The 19,324-nt window shown below is 51.4% G+C and overlaps 2 protein-coding genes across 2 annotated transcripts; both read right to left on the bottom strand.

The window, feature by feature from the left end:
* Positions 1-1,594: 1,594 nt before the first annotated feature.
* On the bottom strand, positions 1,595-5,852 carry LOC138099942 (keratin, type II cytoskeletal 75-like). Its single transcript, XM_068997561.1, has 9 exons — positions 5,370-5,852; positions 4,218-4,432; positions 3,642-3,702; positions 3,352-3,447; positions 2,944-3,108; positions 2,639-2,764; positions 2,177-2,397; positions 1,903-1,934; positions 1,595-1,791 (listed from the first exon to the last, which is right to left on the bottom strand). The coding sequence occupies exons 1-9, from the start codon at positions 5,850-5,852 to the stop codon at positions 1,595-1,597; spliced, it is 1,596 nt and encodes a 531-aa protein (XP_068853662.1).
* A 7,530-nt stretch (positions 5,853-13,382) lies between these two features.
* On the bottom strand, positions 13,383-19,255 carry LOC138099912 (keratin, type II cytoskeletal 5-like). The gene is made up of 9 exons (XM_068997509.1): positions 18,686-19,255; positions 17,906-18,120; positions 16,219-16,279; positions 15,505-15,600; positions 15,092-15,256; positions 14,591-14,716; positions 14,166-14,386; positions 13,824-13,858; positions 13,383-13,675 (listed from the first exon to the last, which is right to left on the bottom strand). Exons 1-9 carry the CDS (start codon positions 19,253-19,255, stop codon positions 13,383-13,385), a joined length of 1,782 nt encoding a protein of 593 aa, XP_068853610.1.
* Positions 19,256-19,324: the final 69 nt, after the last annotated feature.

Here is a 19,324-nt window from a genome sequence, read left to right as displayed (position 1 = left end):
TGACCTGGCCCAGGCTGCTGCTCCGAGGGAGGATATTGCTCCTTCCCTGGAGGCTGCTGAGAGAGCTGGTGCAGCAGGAGTGGGGACCCACAGCAGATCCACAACCAAGCCTGCAAGATTTCGGGAGGGAGATTTCCTCAGGGATACACATGCAGAGCGCAGGGCATCCGAGAAAATTGTGGGAGACTACTGGTCCTGAAGGAAACCCTGAATCCAGTCTGTCATTCCAGCACTGCCAATTCCCTTCTATTTCCCCAAACCCGTGAGTATTTTCCTACAAAGGCCTCTCTACTCCTTACTTGGACCTATTAAAATCCGGGGAGTGAGGGCTGGGGTATTTTTTCCAGTCTCATCTCTCCATTCAAGTGACCTTCCAGCGGTGAGATCTGTCACTGCAGATGTTTCTCTGCTTTTACTTCTCCGTTAATTTCTCCCAATTAGTCAGAACCACATCTGAAATCCCTACACCTCCTCTGCTTTTTCTTCCACCTTCTCAAAACATATCCTAAAAACATGAAGAAATGCTGCATCTTGAAGACTTTCACTTTTCAGCAGTGAAATAGATCCCTTTCTTGGGTGTTCGTGTAGCTACTGGATAAGTGACATTTAATTCAGTATAGGACCATATCTGGTTCATGATTCCTATTGACCAGAGTATGGCCCTGATCCTGCCCCTCCGTGTGGTTAGAGGAGAGGGAACATCAGCACCAGGCCCCAAACTGAGCACCTGAGCCAGGGAGGGCTCTCAGCCCGCTCAGGCAGATGTTGGCACTGCTGGCTCCAAGGCGTGGGTGAGACCAGGGCTTTGGGATGGGTGATTCACCTGAACAGGCCAGGGGGGTGCTCTGGCTCCCTGGGAATTAATTCCCTCTTGTTCGAGGTTTGTGCGAGTACATCACACACCTGGCACTGGGATCCCACCCCCAGGATCCAGGCTCTTGGATGCTGAATGGGCTGGGAGCTGGAAGCAAATGAAGCTCAGGCCTTTTCCCCTTATACCTGACGCCTGCCTTGGCGTGTCCTGGTGTTTGGCTTCCAGGTGTTTTCCCTTCATGGTGGGGAGGGAATGTCGAAATCAACCCCAAACCTCCCTCTGAGGCTCTGCTGGGCTGGGGTGTTCTGGCTGCTGACAGTGAAATTCAGTAAATCTGAGTGAGGAGTAAAAACCCGAGCCTTTAACTGGTCAGGGCCTGAGGAAAAGTTCTTGCTACCTGTGTTTGCATTTGCTCTTGCACCTCTTTAATTAAAAGGACCACAAAATAGAATAAATTACATGTGCATTTTTATTAGACAAACCCCAGAAAGTGAAGAGACAAACAGTCATGGGACACATTTTATATACAAAATCCGGCCAAAAAACTGCTGAGCTGGAGCAAGCGAGCTGCAAATTTAACCCAGTGAGACTCAGGTTCCAGGGCTGAGCCCAACACGACGTGTGCGAGACAACACAGCTGAGAGAGACTTCCTAAAGTAAGGGCTCCTGTGGGACAGGACTTGGGGTGCAGGTGGCCCTGGTTGTGCCGACCCTGCCACACTCCAGTAAAGGACCAGTTATGGTGTTTTCTGGTGCGTGGCACTGACTGGAAGGAGAATTTTAGCTCCTGTAACTTCTTCTGGTGGAGGAGCTGGAGACAAACTTCATGCTGGAGCTGCTGCCAGCTCCGAGGGTGGTGCTGCTCACCCCGGGAACGCTCCCACAGTTGAAGCTGTTCCCCAAATTGCAGATCCCCCCTCCCATGCTGAGGTTGCTGCCTCCGCCGTATCCCGTTCCCACCGTTGTTCTGGTGACGGCTGCAAGAAGGAGAAGGAAATGTTTCAGTATCTCTGGGCATTGGCTTCTTGGTGCAGAGACAAGAACAATTTATGTTTAAATAAGGTAATTATTATATTTTAGAGACTTACAGATATTCACTGGGACTCCATCTCCAGCCAGCCTGTTCGGGGATGGAACACAAGGAAGAGGATTAGAAGTCTGCTGATATTGGGGGGGAACAATAAGATACATTTCCCAGAGGCCTTTGGGGAGAACAATAAAATCACAGCATCGTTTGCGGATTTTTGTTATTTCCATTTTCTGGGACAATCTCCCCGCTCTGTGCCCCCTGTTCAGCATTCCAGCAATGCTGAGCTTCTCCAGTGCCATCCCCAGCCCCAGGGCTGGATGTTTCCCACCCACCTGCACTCCTCGCCCTCCAGCAGCTTCCTGTAGGTCGCGATCTCGATGTCCAGGGCCAGCTTGACGTTCATGAGCTCCTGGTATTCCCGGAGCTGCCGGGCCAGGTCAGCCTTGGCCTGTTGCAGGGCATCCTCCAGCTCGGCCAGTTTGGCCCTGGCGTCCTTGAGGGTCAGCTCCCCGCGCTCCTCAGCATCGGCAATTGCGGCTTTCAGGTTTGCACACTGTGGAACACAGAGCCCTGTTTAAAGTCCCCACCCCAGACCCAGGCTGTTCTTCACCTCCCCTGCAATCACAAGGTTTTATCCCAGCACCATCAGCTCCACCAGTTTCAGTGACAGTTTTCATTTTGAGCCAAAAAGGGTCAAACTGAGCAGAACTGCCCAGGTTGCTCTGATCTTTTCCTTCCTCTCCCTTGCAAGTTCGGGGGTAAATTGGTTAAAAGTGGGGTTTGCTGCCCTTTACCTGTTTTTTCACACTGTCGATCTCGGATCGGAGCCGCTGGACGTGGCGGTTGAGCTCCGAGATCTCCTGCTTGGTGTTCCGGAGGTCGTCCCCGTGCCTGCCAGCCGTGGCCTGCAGCTCCTCGTACTGTCACAGAGAGGAACAATCAGTCAAGGGAAAATCCACCATTTTCAGAACTACCAGGAACCTGAGAGCCCCTCCTTAAGCCCAGACCAGCAGCTGGGAAGGTTTTCTTGGAAGAGTCAGTCTTTATCAGTTCCAGACAAGATATGAAGATAAGAGCACGGAAACCCCAGATCCTTCACCTTGGTCTGGTACCAGGACTCGGCCTCGGCGCGGCTCCGGTTGGCGATGTCCTCGTACTGCGCCTTCACCTCAGAGATGATGCTGTCCAGGTCCAGGTTCCGGTTGTTGTCCATGGTGAGAACCACAGAGGTGTCAGAGATCTGGGTCTGCATCTGGGACAGCTCCTGCAAAGAGCACAGGGAATGAGGTAATTCCCTTGGGAGATGCCTTTTCACCCTTCCAGGTGAGCTGCAGACCTGGGAGAGGCTGGTACAGATCATTATCTGAACAGCTCAGGTGGTGGTGCAACTCTACAGAGGGGAAGGATTTAGCATCTCCCGGGGGAAGGAATTAGAGGCTCTCAGAGGAACGGAGGGAGAGAAGCTCTTCACTGAGGGCCGGGATGTTTTGGAGCTGATTGTACTCACTGCTTCATAAAGCGCTCTCAGGAAATTAATTTCTTCGCTCAGCGCATCTGCCCTGGCTTGGAGTTCCACCTTGTTCATGTAGGAAGCATCTACATCCTGGGGGATGAGAGATTTTTTGGGTGGTTTGCACCGCTATCAGTAAATCAGGAACATGCATTGTGATAACAGTGCAGGGAAGAAACCATAAAAAAACGGAAGGGGTTGGAATTGTAATGGACGGATTTGTGGCTGAGTAGGTGATCAGAGCTCTACAATGAGCCATCCCACAGTGCCCTGGAATTTGCTCTCACCTTCTTGAGCGTCACAAATTCGTTCTCTGCGATGGTCCTTCTGTTGATCTCATCTTCATACCTAAAGGAGGACGGCACAGGGAGCTTTTGTTTGGGCAGGCAACAGAGAGAGGTGATTTGAGTTTGCTGGAATGAGTTTCCTTCAGAGCATTTTGCATACAATGCTCTTTTCCCTCAATGAGAGATCAGGAGCTGAACCAGTTAAAACAAGTACATCAAAACAATTTGAACGAATCCATTATTTTTTACTTATTTCTGGCCATTAGTCATCCTCCTTCTGTTGTTTTAAGCAAATGAAATGTGCTGCCCTGAAACTTTCAGACCTACTGTGTAATTTTTCCCTCTCAGTAGGTAATTTAGTCAGTAAGTCTTTGATCATGCTCCAAATTATTCCCTAAATGTTGGTGCACTCGGATCTGTTACTCCGTTACTGAGAAAATTTCTCCTTGAGAAAATGTCATTGCCGGGAATTCCAGGCTCCTGGACTCTCATCTGGGTTCCCCAGTTGGTTTAAGGATGTTGAGAGGAGAAAGGCTGCACCTGCCCAGGTGAGTAGAGCATTAGCTCAAGACTTACTTCTTCTTGAAGTCCTCGACCAGGTACTGGGTGTTGACGAGTTCTCCCTCCAGTCTCCCCTTGTCGCTCAGCAGTGAGTTCAGCTGCACACGCAGGTTGTTGATGTAGGTCTCGAAAAGCGGCTCCAGGTTGTTCCTCACTGTTTTCATTCCCTGCTCCTGCAGCAAACTCCACTTGGTTTCCAGAACTTTGTTTTGTTGCTCAAGGAATCGGACCTGGAAGAAGAAATATCCTGAAGGGGCTTGGAAAGGACAGAGACTAGGGAGACTCTCCCTGCAAATGGGAGGGTCTCAGAACTGGCTGAGAGGGTGAAATGCTCCTTCCAGCTGGTTGTCAGAGCCAAATTCTTGTCTGTTGGGAGATTTGACTGCAGGGACCCTGTTCAGTGTTACAAACTCTGTAACAACCCTTGATTTTCTGGCTTCCCATTCGTTGTTTAAATTGAGACCAGATACAGGGATTTCACGTGAAAAGTGTGAGCAAAATCAGATAAGGAGCAAAGCAGGACTTGCTTTTTAATTAAAATAACGTTGTTAAGGTGCTGTTTCTCCTTTCCTTCAGTAGAGCTCCCCTATCCCACTAAACATCCAAAATACTGCAGCGTTTTCCTTGAAACCAAGGAGGGGCTGCTTGACCAGAGCAGGAACTGAGATGTTCTTGTGCATCAGTGAAATGTGGTGGACAGACAGAGTTGGATCAGATTTTGATATTTTGAACTAAAAACCCAAACATTCTGGTGCCAGATTTAAATGCCTTTGAGGGAATTTGAGCAGTGAGAAGCTGCTTCTCCCTTGTGCCAATTTCTTGGTCATTTTAGGTGGGTTTCTGGATTTCATTTAATCATCTACAAAGCTGTTCCTAAGGCTCCTGAAATGCTCCTGAAAGTCTCCAGAAGGGTGGGATTGTCCTCTGGAGCTTTCTTTCCTCATTGCCTGTGAGATGTGGAGTAGCAAACGAGGAGGAACTCAAACACTGGGTGATTAATTCATGGTAACCGCTATGGAACAGGTGCCATTCCCTGGAGCTTCCAGGGCATCTTCAAGTCTCATTCCTCACTTCTATTCCTCCTTGATCAGCTTTTGTCCTCATCAAGCAGCAAAGAAAAGTGTCCCTGTCAAAAAAATGAGATATTTAGGAAAGCTCAGATCTCACCTTGTCGATGAAGGAGGCGAATTTGTTGTTGAGGGTTTTAATTTGTTCCTTCTCCTCTTTCCGGATCCGTTGGATGTTGGGGTCAATCTCCAAGTTGAGCGGTTTCAGAAGGCTCTGATTGACGGAGACTTCGTGGATGCCCCCAGCTGGGAATCCAGGGCCGCCCCCAAAGGCCCCGTATCCGTAGCCAAGGTTGGCTGGAACACCAAAGCCACCCCCGTACATGCTCCCGAACCCTGCGGAGCCATAGAAGCTGCCACCCCTTCCAGCCACAGAGATCTTCTTGCAGCCACCAACGTTGTAGAGGCTTTTGCTTCCAAAGCCCCCCCCGACCCTGGCAAAGCCACTGCCAGCATTGCAGCTGCCCAGGCGGGTGACGGAGCAGGAGCTGAAGCTGGTCCGGCAGGTGTTGGGGACCACGGCCGAAGCAGCGCTGAAGCCACTTCTCCCCCTCTGAATCCTCACGGTGGACTGGCGAGACATTGCTGGGGCTTTTTGGGTTGGGATGGATGCTACAGCTAGAATCAAGGAGCAAAGGTGCTGGCCTGGAGCAAGGAGTAGGAGGGAAAGGAGAGAGGTGAACCTGTGCTCTGCAAGGGCTGGGGAGAGCCCTTTTATGCATGTATGAGCCTGGGATGGGTTGGATGAGGTGGATCATCTTTCTGATGAATTAGGCTTGGCATGTCCAACAGCATTCTGGAGAGTGAACTCACTCTGCACACACGCCCAGCTGAAATAATACAGCCCAGGTTCTCAGCAACAGGGAATTGTTTGGGAATAACTGTCGCCGGTCTTTGTAGACAGCCAGACTCGTCCCCATTTCAAAGCTGGAAAGTGCTGATGAGTCACGTTGGGCACCAGCAGCAAAACACCGCTCAAGTGCCTGTCACTCAACACCTGTGTCATTGGAAAACTTCACCCCTCGGGATTGCTTTCACCCCTTCTTTTGTTCACAAGCAGGGCTTGGGAAAGTTTAAATCCCTGTGCTTTAGGAGTGGGATCGGTGCCGGTTCCGCAGCCAGCCCTGCAGTCAATAGTTTCATCCCGGCCTTTTGGGATAGCTTTGCAATAAAGTTCTTGTGAAATTTGCCCAGAGAGGTTGTGGACTCCCCATCCCTGGAAGTGTCCTAGGCCAGGCTGGATGGGACTTGGAGCAACCGGGTCTGTGGAAGGTGTCCCTGCCCACGGGACAAGATGATCTTTAAGGTCCCTTCCCACCGAAACCATCCTGAGATTCCATGGTCCCCTCTGAGCCACCACAGGAATCAGCAGATCCAGTTTTGCTGCCATCCCTACAAACCTCAGCTTCCTCTGGAAATCCTGCTGGAAATCCTGCTTCTCCAGGCTTACTCCATCGTTTTTAGAAATATAATTACACAAATAAAAATGGAATATTTGGACAAGATCCTTTTGTTCCTGTGTGGATTTTGACAGCTGCCACTGAGCTGTCACAAACATGTACTGCTACCTTGGGTTTGAGGGTTTGGACTTTATTTTAGCAGAATGAAAACAAACAAACAAACAAACAAACAACTCAGAAATAAATACATAAGAGGAAAGATTGTGGGAATGGGAACTGCTTTGACTCCACTGGCTCTGTGGAAATGGAGCGCTCCGGGGCTGTTCCCAACGCACACTTAATAAACACAATGTCATTTCCCAAGGATTTAATCAGCTCCTTCAGCACATCTGGAAGTGTGATCCTGCCTGCTTGAATCCACTGGAAACTGCTCCACAGGGTTCCCTCTGCCCAGATCCACAGGACACTGTAGGACATCCTTGATCTTTCCTTTCCCACCACAGGTACCAGCACAGCCCTTTGCATTTAACAGGTGGCTTCAGTAAAAATCAAAGATGAAAATGTGAAAAAAAAATCATTCTGAGGGACAAAAAGAGCTTGTGATGTTTTGTGTTGTTTGGGAAAAGAGGAATTGTGTTTAATTTATTTACAGAAGAGGTTGAAATTGAGCAGCTTCCCCTCGTGCTGGCTGCAGGCCAGAGCAGCTGCTGCTGCAGCACAGGAAGAATGGAATAACGAGGAATCGATGGAATAATGAGGAATCGATGGAATAACGAGGAATCGATGGAATAACGAGGAATCGATGGAATAATGAGGAATCGATGGAATAATGAGGAATCACCATGGTGGGGGCAGTTGTGCTTCCATCTGCCCCTGCCTGGCGACACACGCAGGTGCAGGAAACCCCCAGAAATCCTTTGTGTCCCCGTTGTTTCCCAGTTGTCTGAGGGATGATTTTTACCATGGAGGTTTTTAATGAAATGTTATTCTTAGATGGGGATTGCCAGGTTGGTTTTGTGTTTATTGTCAGACTGAGCTTTTATTGCAAGGAAGGGCTGAATGCTGCAGGTTTTGCCCAGTGGGGCTGTGTCGCTGGGTCTGACTCTGCACCCCTGGGAGCTGGAAGCAAACAGATTGTGAGCAAAGTCTGTGTCCAAAGGGCATTTTTCAAAGGATTGTTGATCAGTCTGGGGGCTTTGCCCACCAACAGACGGACTTGAAGTCATGACATTCATTCCCACATACAAAAGGTGTGCTGGATTCCACTGCCAGGCAGAAAGATTTCCAACTGAAAGAGGGGAAAATGAGGTTGGATACTGGGAAGAAATTCCTCCCTGTGAGTGTGGCAAGGCCCTGGCACAGGGTGCCCAGAGAAGCTGTGGCTGCCCCATCCCTGGAAGTGTCCAAGGCCAGGTTGGAGCAACAGTGGAAGGTGCCCATGGCAGGGATGGGATAGGATGGGCTTTGAGGTCCCTTCCCACCCAAACCACTCCATGACTATAAGATACCCCAAAGCAGCTGGAAGTTGCCAGCCCATGGTTCCTTTGGGGATTGCTCTCTCAGTTCTCTCCATCTCCCCTAACTCTGAGTACCTGAAAGAAGTTTTATTCCATTTTTTTCCAGTGGAGATCAGCACCAAAGGGCAGATCCTCCCTCCCGAGAGAGATGCACAACGTGGGGAGTCCGGCTGTGCAGGGCAGAGCCCCCCCCAGTTCTCCCAGTGGGATGTGTCAGTGCTTTCCTTTTCCCCCTCAGGCTCCTTCACATCTGAAACTTGTCTTTTTTTGGCTAAGGAATCCACTGAGTGCGTTGGAGCCCACGGTTAATAACAGTAATAATAAAGCAGCTCCTCCAAGCAACTGAGAAGGAATTAATTTCTTTCCATTCCACGTTCTGCCAGGGTGGAGGTGATGTGGTTGTCACTCATCCGGAAGGAATGTCAGAGGTAATTACAAAAGGCAGAACTGGGAGCACAAGGAGCTGTAGCTACAGGTTTGGGGTATGGGCTGATGGAAAGGGGGGTCCCCACCCTGCTCTGTTGATGAAACACAGAGTTTCCAGGTAGCTCCCGGGGGAGTGTCTCCCATGCTCCTGCAGCTCCAGGCACAGAACAGATTTGCTGCTCTGGTGCAGGGACCTCCTGATGCAGAGGATGGTGCTGGAGCTCACCCACTGCTCGGGAGCTTTTCCTCCTGATCCCACCTCAGGAGCTGTGTCTGGGCAGGACCCTCTGGGCCAGAGCCCCCCCAGTGTGAGAGAGGCTGGGCAGGCTCTGGAGCCTTTCCCTTCCCTCCCTCTCCTTGTTTCTTCCCACCAGGATGAGCAGTCGCTGCAGGCCCAGAGCAAGAGGCAGGAGAACACTTTACCAACGCTGTAAACCTGGGAGTAAAGTCTTGGCTGAATTTGTGTCTGGCACCATGCTGCTGTCAAGGTAAAAACTCTCCTCTGAGATCAGAGAGTTCTGCCTCTGTCAGGGCAATCAATGCAACTCCGGTCCCTTTAGTGAGAAATCTGAGCCATTTTCCTGTGGTTGAGTGAACAGGGATGTCTCCAGCAACTTTTCATCACCTCCTCTCCGTCCCTCTGCTCCACTGCTCCTGTCCAGAATCCACCTCGGAATCCTTCATCTGATGCAGCTTCTCAGGCTGAAATATTTGGATGTTCCTCTGTGTTTTGTTTGCAGAAATAACCATATTTGTAAAACAAGAGTGTGTCAAAGTACCTTGCGTTGGTTCACCTGTGCTACCTAATCTCAGTTTAATTATCAGCAAAGTCAAGGCTGTAATTTAAGTTAATTGCTTAAATTAAAGCCTTTGGGTTAAACTTGGGCTTCCAAGCTAAACTCAAACCCGACTCATTTTGGCTGTAATTTACTATTTTATCCCACGTTAATGAAGACCAGCAGGACTGAGGTTTTTCCACAGGAGACCACTGAACTCACAGAATCCCTGTGCTGTGGGGCCGGGCCCCTCTGGGTGGGAGGTGAGTGTCCATGAATCCCATTTCCCGAAGGGATGAATTAGGATGAGCTCCTCAGAAGTTTTCCCATAGGTGTTGCCCTGTGCTGGGTCCTTTGAGCCTGTTCCCAGCAGTATCTGGAGGCCAGGCAGCTCCAGCTCCTGGGTGACTTTGAAGTGTAGGTGTGACCTGCTTTCGCCAGATAATTGTTTTCTGTGCCAGCACAGAGACTCCGCTGCAGCCCAGGCTTTGGGAATTTCACCTCCATCGTTGCTGCCTTGCGCACACCTGGGAGGGCTCGTTCTCCCTCAGGCTTTCAGAGGGGTCTGGTACCTCCTTTATCCTGTTCTGGTGCCTGGCTGGTGGCACCTGAAGGAACCTGGATCCTCCACATCTCCTTGAAATGCCTTTGGGGAATCCCCTGCCCCAGGCTGGGCTGAAGGCGGCCGCAGGGTATTTGTCCCACGCCGTCCTTTCTCCTGGCCCTGGGGCACGTCTTTCCTCCCAATAAAGAACGCAGAGCCCTGGAATGGTGTCGCTGGGGAGTCCCACAGTTTTGGCAAGCTCTGTGCACATTCCACATCCCTCAGCTCCATCCTGCTCCTGGCTTGATTTTCCTTCTGAAGATCCAGAGTGCTGGCATGGAGTTTAATTTTTCCCTGTTAAAACAAACCTGGGTGGGACAAGGAGCTGGGAAGATAAACAAGGATTATCCGTGTGTCCTGACAAGTGGATCCAATCACAGGGCAGCAATTCCAGGGGGTGTCATGTTTATTTACCACTCTGCTGGTCCTTGGGATTGGTTCCATTTCTGACCTCCAACTGCTTTGGGCAGCAGGATGTTGCTCCAGCTGAGCAGATGGCAGCTGGAAGTATTGTTCCACTTTGGATTTGCTGCATCCTGTGTTGCCTTCCCTGCAGCCATTTCATGTCTCATTTCATTTGCAGCCTGTGCAAATAAACAATTTGCAAATTAAAATAATTTTCCTTGATGGAAATTCTGCTTTTGAGTCAAAAAAGCTGCAAAGTTTCATTTTAGAATTCATTTAAGGGGAGTTGTTTTAAGTTCAGTGTTTCAGGACAGGATCATTCCCATAGAAAACGTTGAAATTAAATGTTTGGTTTCAAGAAATGTTTCACCCAGTGTTTCAGTGCCAGCTAAAATCACGTGTCGTGTTTGACTTGAGTGTGTCAAATTTTTCTCTGCAGATCAGGAGGAGTGAACTTGCATACAGCTTTTTTGCAGCTGCTCTGCAAATTCCCAAAGAGGTGCCGGGATGGGCTCTTAGAACACTTCACTGGCAGCAGAGGACACAGAGGGCTGCTCAGGGCTTTTTTGGCTGCATCCTCAGCCTCAGAGGGCAGGAGACGGACTCAGCACTGGTTCATGGAGGCTCAGGAGCTGTCCTGGGTAAGGATTTGGCAAAGATATTTCATGGAGAATTCGTTGGTGGTGGAGCCATGTGTTGATGTGGCCCATGGTCCAACATGTTGTGCACACTGGGGTTAAAAACCAAAACCCATCAGATTTGACATTTTCAATAATAAAACCCAACAAATTGGGCTGCTCTGCCTCCCGCCACCACCTTGGCTCTGGGAGCTTGTCCCCATTCCCTCAAACCAGTCTAAGAAACAAGGCCAGATGCTTGAAAAGTGGAGAAAACTCTTCGATTAATGGAGCCCAACCATTCCCCCTCCATAAAACCTCGCCTTGTGCAAATGGGTTGCCCCAGCTCTCCCAAGACATCATTCCAGGCCCTTCCCAGGTGCTGGAGTGGAGCCTCGGGACGTTCATCCCACCACAGGACCATTGGGCGGGACCATCCCTTTCCCTGCTCTGGGTCCCCACCTGCTGGAGATGCTTGGCTGGCTTGGCCAGGGCTCTCACACCTGGGCCAGGTGATGGACGAGGGGGTCCCGTTGGTGTGGGAGCTCGGAGGTGTTTCCCTGGAAAGCCGCTCTGGGGCAGAAAGTTGCACGAGGAGCTTTTTCTGGCAGACCTGGCTGATGCCTCCTCTCCTCTGCAGCCCCAGCTGGAATTTGCAGGGGTTGAGGGATAGGTCGATGGGCACCGACCATCTCCTTTTGGGACCAGCATTCCCAAAGGGCTGTGGGTCCTTCCTCATCTGCTCCCTCCTGCCCTGGCTCTTGCTTTGCCCATGGTTCTTGTCCTGCCATTGGGGCTGGATTCCCACCTTGCCTGGTGCTGCCCCATTCCTGCCGGGATCCCCACCTGGCCCTGCCAGGGAGCGGGATCAGGACGTGCCTGTGGAGCCATGGGAGGGAGCCTGGGATTGGTGGGGGATCTGGGCTGAAACCCCCCACCCAGGCAGGTCATGGAAACCTCCCGGGGGCTGGGTGGGAACTAGGAGACCGAGTACTGTGGGCACCTTGGAGGACTCCAAATGAACCTGAGGCCCTGAAGCTGCCCTTGCGGAGGAGCAGCCAGGATGTTTCAGGGGATATTTGCTTGTCCCAGGGAAAGCTCGGTGTGCAAACGCTGTGTGTGCAGATTTTGCGTGCCTTGTCCTGTGCCTGCCCCTCCAGCTGCTCTTCCCAATCAGGGCAATGCCCACCTGCTCTGTCCCCCTCCTGCTGCGATGCCAATCTCGCTGTGTCCTCGCCGTGGTGCTGATGTCAGAGGTGGGCTCCACTGATGTACAAGTTACTCCTGCTTGTACAAACTAATGGCAGAGCCATGCCCTGCATGAGCCAGCTCATGAATCCCAAACAAATCTTTGGGAATCGCCTTCTTTTTTCCCACTTCTCTGCACTTCCTTCCTCCTGCAGTCACAGGCAGAAAGGGCAACTATGGAGGTAACCACCACAGTGGGATTCATCCAGATTTTGGCTCAGTTCTGAGGCAGTTTTTTCCTTCCTGTGCCTCAGTTCTACATCCATAGAATCATGGAATGGTTTGGGTTGGAAGGAACCTTAAAGCCCATCCAGTTCCACCCACGTGCCATGGGCAGGGCCATCTTCCATAAACCAGGTTGCTCATCCCACCCTCCTTTCCACTTTCCCCGACTTGTCCTAGAGCCCAAGTCCTAAAACTGAGGTTTTTTTCCTCAAGGAGCCAATCCTGTCTCAGGAACTGCCTTCAGGGCGCCCCCAGTGCAGCAGGGACATGGCACAGACCAACACCTGCAGCAGGAGGAGGGAAGAAAAGGCAAAACCCAGCAGAGTTTAAAAATGACAAATGCTCTTTTATTGGACCTTACAGTAGGTTAGGCCTGAAAGTGAGGAGGCTGCAGCCACGAGGACGAGGAGTTAGAAATCTTATACACACAAAGCAAAACCTTTCCCACAAGTGCCGGAGAAAACAGAAGGGGCTGGAAGAAATCTTGAATTGCAGACAAAACCTTTGGAGGTTGTAACACATTGTGGACAGAGGCTTTTAGAGCCTCTTGGAGGTGTTTTCAGTGCTGAGGACCCGGGACTGTGGTTCCACAAGGCTGTGATTCACCCTTGGAATGGGATGAACGAAATGGTTGTCCCCGTTCCACACAGTGCTTCCATTTCGCTTTAAACGCCTGACTTTGAGGAGAGACCGAGGGGCACCGCGGGGTCCATGCCCAGCCAGTTACAACCTGTACTTCAGCCAAAGGTGCTCCAGATTCTCACAGAGGGGTCCTGGTCCCCCCCGCTGCCCCAGAGGTGAAGGACAGAGGAAGGAGAGGCTCTAGCGCAGCTATTTACACCATGATCTGCAGGGCAGGAGGCTGCAATTGCCGACGGTCATGCTCTTGCCAGCCTTATCTGATGGTCTTTTTGCTGGTGGTGGTCTTGGAAACGATCCTGACGCTGCCTCCCGTGCTGGAGCTGATGCCCCGGCTGCTCCCAGAGCTGAAGGAGCTGCCTCCGCCGTAGCTGAGCCCCCCAGAGAAGCCTCCACTGCCGCCTCCGAAGCCTCCGCTACCGCCTCCGAAACCGCCGCTGCTCATGGTGTAGCCGCCGCCGCCGCTGCCGCCACCCAGGCCGAGCCCCCCGCCCAAGCCCAGGCTGCTCCCGCCGCCGTAGCCCATCCCGCTGGAGCTGCTGACCACAGCTGGGAATGAACCAGAAACACCCACGTGAGGGGACAGCTGGAGCCCCGAGGTGGGGAGACCTGCAGTGTCACCCCCTTGGTGAGGGGTGGGTGGGAAGAGGTGGAAGGGGAGGAGATACAAAGAGGTGGAAGTGGGGGTGATACTCACAGACACTGACAGCTCCGACTCCTTCCCCAGCGAGCCTGTTGGGAAAGGGGGAAGTGAGCAATGATGCCACAACCTTGTCCATGGCACCATCTAATTAGGCTGGCATGGCCTTCAGCAGGGCCTCTGCTCTGGTGGGGTGTGTCTGTGTTACAGGTGAGAGGTGACAATGCTCATTTTTATCAGTATCAGGTGCCGAGAGCTGGAGAAACAGAACTTTGCCTACAAAGTTCACAATTTCAACCATCCCTCTGTCCGCCCTGGTGCTCCAGCCGCTTGGGAAGAGCTGTTTGACCCCAAGGAGATGGTCCCTGGCCAGCACACAGCAGGTCCACCTGTCCTCACCTGCTCTCCTCGCCCTCCAGCAGCTTCCTGTAGGTCGCGATCTCGATGTCCAGGGCCAGCTTGACGTTCATGAGCTCCTGGTATTCTCGGAGCTGCCGGGCCAGGTCAGCCTTGGCTTTCTGCAGGGCATCCTCCAGCTCGGTCAGCTTGGCCTTGGCATCCTTGAGGGCCATCTCCCCGCGCTCCTCGGCCTCAGCAATGGCTGCTTGGAGGTTGGCGCACTGGGAGTGGGGAGAACAGGCAGTTGTTTCATTTGGACCCCCCAAACCACTCTCCCAAGCATTGCTGGGGGGTTGTGGACACTGGCTGGTGGCTCCCAGGATGGCACTGAGGGTTCCTGATGGGACCTGGCTCTTCCTGCTGTGCCTGACCACCATCGCCTCCCACCCACCTCCTCCTGTTCAGCAGGACCATCCTCTTCTTACCTGCTTCTTCACGCTGTCGATCTCATTCCGCAGCCTCTGGACCATCCGGTTGATCTCTGAAATCTCAATCTTGGTGTTCCTCAGGTCATCCCCGTGTCTCCCGGCGGAGACCTGGAGCTCCTCGTACTGGTACACGGAAAGGAGGAGAGCACTGGTGAGCACCGGGAGCTCAGGGAAGGGTGAGGGAACTTCAGGGAACAAAGTGCAGGTCTGGATGTTGGGTGGGGGACAAGATTCCTCTGAAATCTGCTCATGCAATTATGGCACTTGCCCTTAGCTCTCAATATGTGCCAGGAAGGCAGTGCCTGATGGCACATGGGACCAGAGCATTGTCACCGACAAGAACCTGGAAGGGCAAGTGTTTAAGGCCAGTTCTACCAGTGACTCTGCAAGTCCAAGGTCAAAACATTTGAATATCTCGTCCCTGTCTCCCCTCAGCTGATGGGAAATAATTTCTGATCATTTCTGACCGCAGAAATTAGTGTCACCCTGGCTACCCACCTTGTTCTGGTACCAAGCCTCAGCCTCGGCGCGGCTCCGGTTGGCGATGTCCTCGTACTGCGCCTTCACCTCGGCAATGATGCTGTTGAGGTCCAGGTTCCGGTTGTTGTCCATGGACAGGACCACAGAGGTGTCGGACACTTGCTGCTGCATCTGGGACAGCTCCTGCAAAAGATGCAAAAAATGAAGTTAATGGTGTGGTGTCCATGGTGAAAACCACAGAGACGAGGTGGTTTGGGAGTGCTCCCTGCCAAGCTGTCTTCTTGCATTTCCCCTCCATTTGCCCTTTTCTAACTTATTTCTGCATTATCATTTCCAAAATGCTGGGACCACCTTTTCCTGTGCTCCCATAGAGCCCTGGGTGTGGGATCCACGGGGCAGGAGCAGGGGGATGCTCTCCAGGAACCACTCACCGCCTCGTACAGAGCTCTCAGGAAGTTGATTTCCTCTGCCAGCGCATCGGCCTTGCCCTGGAGCTCAACCTTGTTCATGTAAGCACCATCCACGTCCTAAAGAGAAGATACCAATGGTTTCTGATGAAACCAGAACCCAAAGGGGCTTCAGGACACCAATGGGACCATGTCTGCTTTCAGGTCTATTATGCATAGAATCGGGGAATCATGGAATGATTTGGGCTGGAAGGGACCTGAGAGCTCATCCAATTCCCGCCTCTGCCATGGGCAGAGACACCTTCCATAGACCAGATTGCCTTGGACTCTTCCAAGGACGGGGCAGCCACAGCTTCCCTGGGCAACCTGTGCCAGTGCCAGCAGCTCCTTAGGCTCATTTTTATGTCCCTCTGACCAAGGTATTTTTTTAATGTAATGTTGGACATCGACTGTGAGCCAGAACCAGGTTCTTGGGCAGAAGGCAAAGCTCTGACTCACAAGGATGTGACCAGAGACTGAGTTGAGCTGAGCTACAGGGGACCAGAAAACAGGGCAGCTCTATCAGCACAGAGAAGGTTGTACCCCTTCCTGGCCTCAGGAGGACCCAGCCCAGGATGTGCTGATCTCACAGCTTGACCCAGCCATGAGGGTGCAGGACCCCAACTCCCACCGGCTTTGCTTGAACTCTGCAAGGTGAGTTAGTTCCAGTTCCTGGCCCATAATTCCCAACCCACTCACCTTCTTGAGAACCACGAACTCGTTCTCAGCACCTGTGCGCCGGTTGATCTCATCTTCATATCTGCCGGGATAAAAGAGTGAGGGGGTTTGGATGGAATGAAGAGGTGGGAGCACCCCGTTCCCAAATCATCAGTTGTGGCTCATGGATATATTCCCTACTCCCACATGTTTATCCAGAGCAGACACAGAGCAAATATTGCTGTCTTTGAACTGTGGGACTCCGTGGTGTGAGTAGTCCCAGTTAAATTAATATATTTTAATCACTGCCCATAAAGTCAAGCTCATACACAAATGTGCAGATTCAGAGCCCGTTTTGGCAGGCAGCAGGAGCAGCCATTCCCCGTGACCTTCGCTCCAAGCAAAGTTATGCAAAAGGCTTTCAACAAAGCTGCTCTGCAATGCCTACAAATGTATAATAAAGCAGTCATTTGATATTTGATATTATAATAAAGCTAATGGCTCTGAAGAACCCACTGCAGCATTTAATTAAAACAAAAACTCCATGGTTATGCAAGAGAGGATCATTACAGCTCTCACAGCGTTTCTGTGGAACTTTTTATGGCTCTGAGCAACATCCTCTCATCAGATAATCAGGGCAGGGCTTAGCTAGAAAGTAGACAAAACATGCAGGCTCTTGAGACAAAGACCTGGCTCTCAAAGGCAGGTTCGTGCCAGTCCTCTCACCGATATTGGCAGAGCTTTCCCTGCAGACGGAGCTCTGAGTGGACAAGGGAAGAGGTGGGAATTAGCCAGTGGACTGGGAACCAACTCTAGACTTGAAAATTAAATGTGTTCTCTTTCCCAGGAGGTAACTCTGATATCCAGGCTGTAGAATTGATCATTTGGGGCCTGACCAGTATTTCTAAAAACCTAGAACACTTTTCAAGACCTCATATGCACCCAAAACTACACCAGAGGCTCTGCCAGTCCCTCCTGTTGGATCTAAGCGTCATTGTCAGCCCCTCTCTCAAAAACCTGTCTCTTCCCATTCTTAACTACCTAATATTTACATATTCCAGCCCTGCAGGGTGATTCTCAAATTTGAAGTCAGCCAGGGCTGGTTGAAGAAGAGACAGATTCTGCTCAGCCAAATAAAAGTCAACAGCCTCACCTAAAAATCCCCCCAAAAATCCCCTCCAGGCAGCAGGTGCTGACTGGTGTGTCCCGAGAATGATCCGTCCTCCCTCCACCAGATCCTGTGTCTCAGCAGGGGCTTAATTCCCTCCCCAGGGAAATTTTTGGCGAAGGGCTGATCATCTTCCAAGTGATGGGAGCTGACAGGCTGAGCACTCCCAGGTCATCTGGGCCCTCTAGAAGGGCTGGAATTTCCTTCACAAAATGGGAAATGGGGGATTTTTGAGCTGGAAGTTTATGGCTAAGTTTCATTCTGTTTTTGTCTATTATTCTCACGATTTATTAATTTTTCTGTCTCCAGGTATTTTATTTCAGGAGACTCCAGGGATCAGACCATGACCTCTGTTATGCTGGAGCCGTTTCCTGGGAATTCTGTGCTGAACGCTGACCTTGCTCGTGATAAATGTAAAATAACAAGGGGTAGTTCTGGGAGCGTGTTTCATGCTGGGAAGAGGAAGCCAGATCAAACACCATGTGTGCACCAGCAGGAATGAGCCACCTGCCCGGATTTTCCTGGCTGGAATGATTTACGCCACAGAACGCGATTCCTTACTTGTTCTTGAAGTCTTCCACCATGTCCTGCATGTTGCGGAGCTCGGAGTCCAGGCGGCCCCTCTCTCCCACCAGGCTGTCGAGCTGCCGCCGGAGGTTGTTGATGTAGGCTTCAAAAATGGGCTCCAGGGACTTCCTGGTAACAGTGTGACCCTGCTCTTGGAGGAGGCTCCACTTGGTCTCCAGCACCTTGTTCTGTTGCTCCAAAAAGCGCACCTGGGGAGGAACAAAACCAGGGACATGTGTGGACAGCACAGAAAACCTCACAACTGCCAGGAAAAGGTGGGATCGCCAACGAAAAGGTCAACAGACGTTGGGACAATCAGAGGGGAATTATTAGGAGTGTCCCAGTTTAGGGCATTGGATTCTCAAAAGTATCAGAAGCTTCTGGAGATGTTTAGCAAGACTTTTTCAGGAGTTTTAATCAGGCCAAACACCTGTACTTGCAACTTTAATGTTTCTCCCCCCAGTAGATGCTCAGCCCACCTTCCTGGTTTAAACTGGTTCTATCCCATTGTAGAGAAGAAGATCCATCCACCCCAGGATGGTTTTTACAGGGAAGAGAGAGAATTACTTTGTCAATAAAATAAAGGCACTGAAAAACTCATCCTTGCTAAGAGGAAATATGAAACAGTTCTCAGTTTTCAGCCAAGCCCATGTTGTTTGTCAGCTGGGATCAGTTCAGGCAAGTCCCTAAATCCAAAGGAAGTTTCTTCCTGAAGTTTTTTTCCCGAGGCAACTGATAGCATGCCTGGCTTGATGGTTCAGACCAAACTCTCACCTTGTCGATGAAGGAGGCAAATTTGTTGTTGAGGGTCTTGATCTGCTCCCTCTCCTGCGTTCGCACCTTCTGGATTTCCGGATCGATATCCAGCTTGAGGGGTGCCAGGAGGCTCTGGTTGACAGTCACTTCGTGGATGCCACCAGGTGGGCAAACAGGGAACCCGGGGCCACCTCGGCCACCGAATCCTGGCCCTCCCAGCCCAAATCCACTTCCCAGCCCATAGCCACCACCGGCAGCAGCTCCTCCTAAGCCAAAGCCAGCGCCTGCTCCACCACCATAGCCAAGACCAAAGCCGTATCCACCCCCGGCTCCGCTCCGTAGACCTCCACCAACCGAGCTGTAGGAAATTCTTTTGCTTCCACCTAAGTTATAGAGACTTCTGCTGCCGAAGCCACCACCAGCTCCAAAGCCTCCTCCACCTCCAGCTCTTCCTCCTCCAACTCTGGAGACAGAGACAGAGCTAAAACTGCTTCTGGTCCCACCACCACCACCTCCTACGATAGCAGAGCCTGAGCTAAATCCCCTCATGCCCCCTCCAGTAGATGATCTGAAAGAGATCCGGCTCATGGCTGGTTCAGTTGGGAAGACAAAGAGTAGGAGACAGGAAAACAAAAAAAGGCTGCGCAGCAGGAAAAG

The sequence above is a fragment of the Aphelocoma coerulescens genome, chromosome 29 (genome assembly GCF_041296385.1).
Source record: "Aphelocoma coerulescens isolate FSJ_1873_10779 chromosome 29, UR_Acoe_1.0, whole genome shotgun sequence".
NCBI lineage: Eukaryota > Metazoa > Chordata > Aves > Passeriformes > Corvidae > Aphelocoma > Aphelocoma coerulescens.
This window is presented reverse-complemented; position numbering and strand designations above follow the sequence as displayed.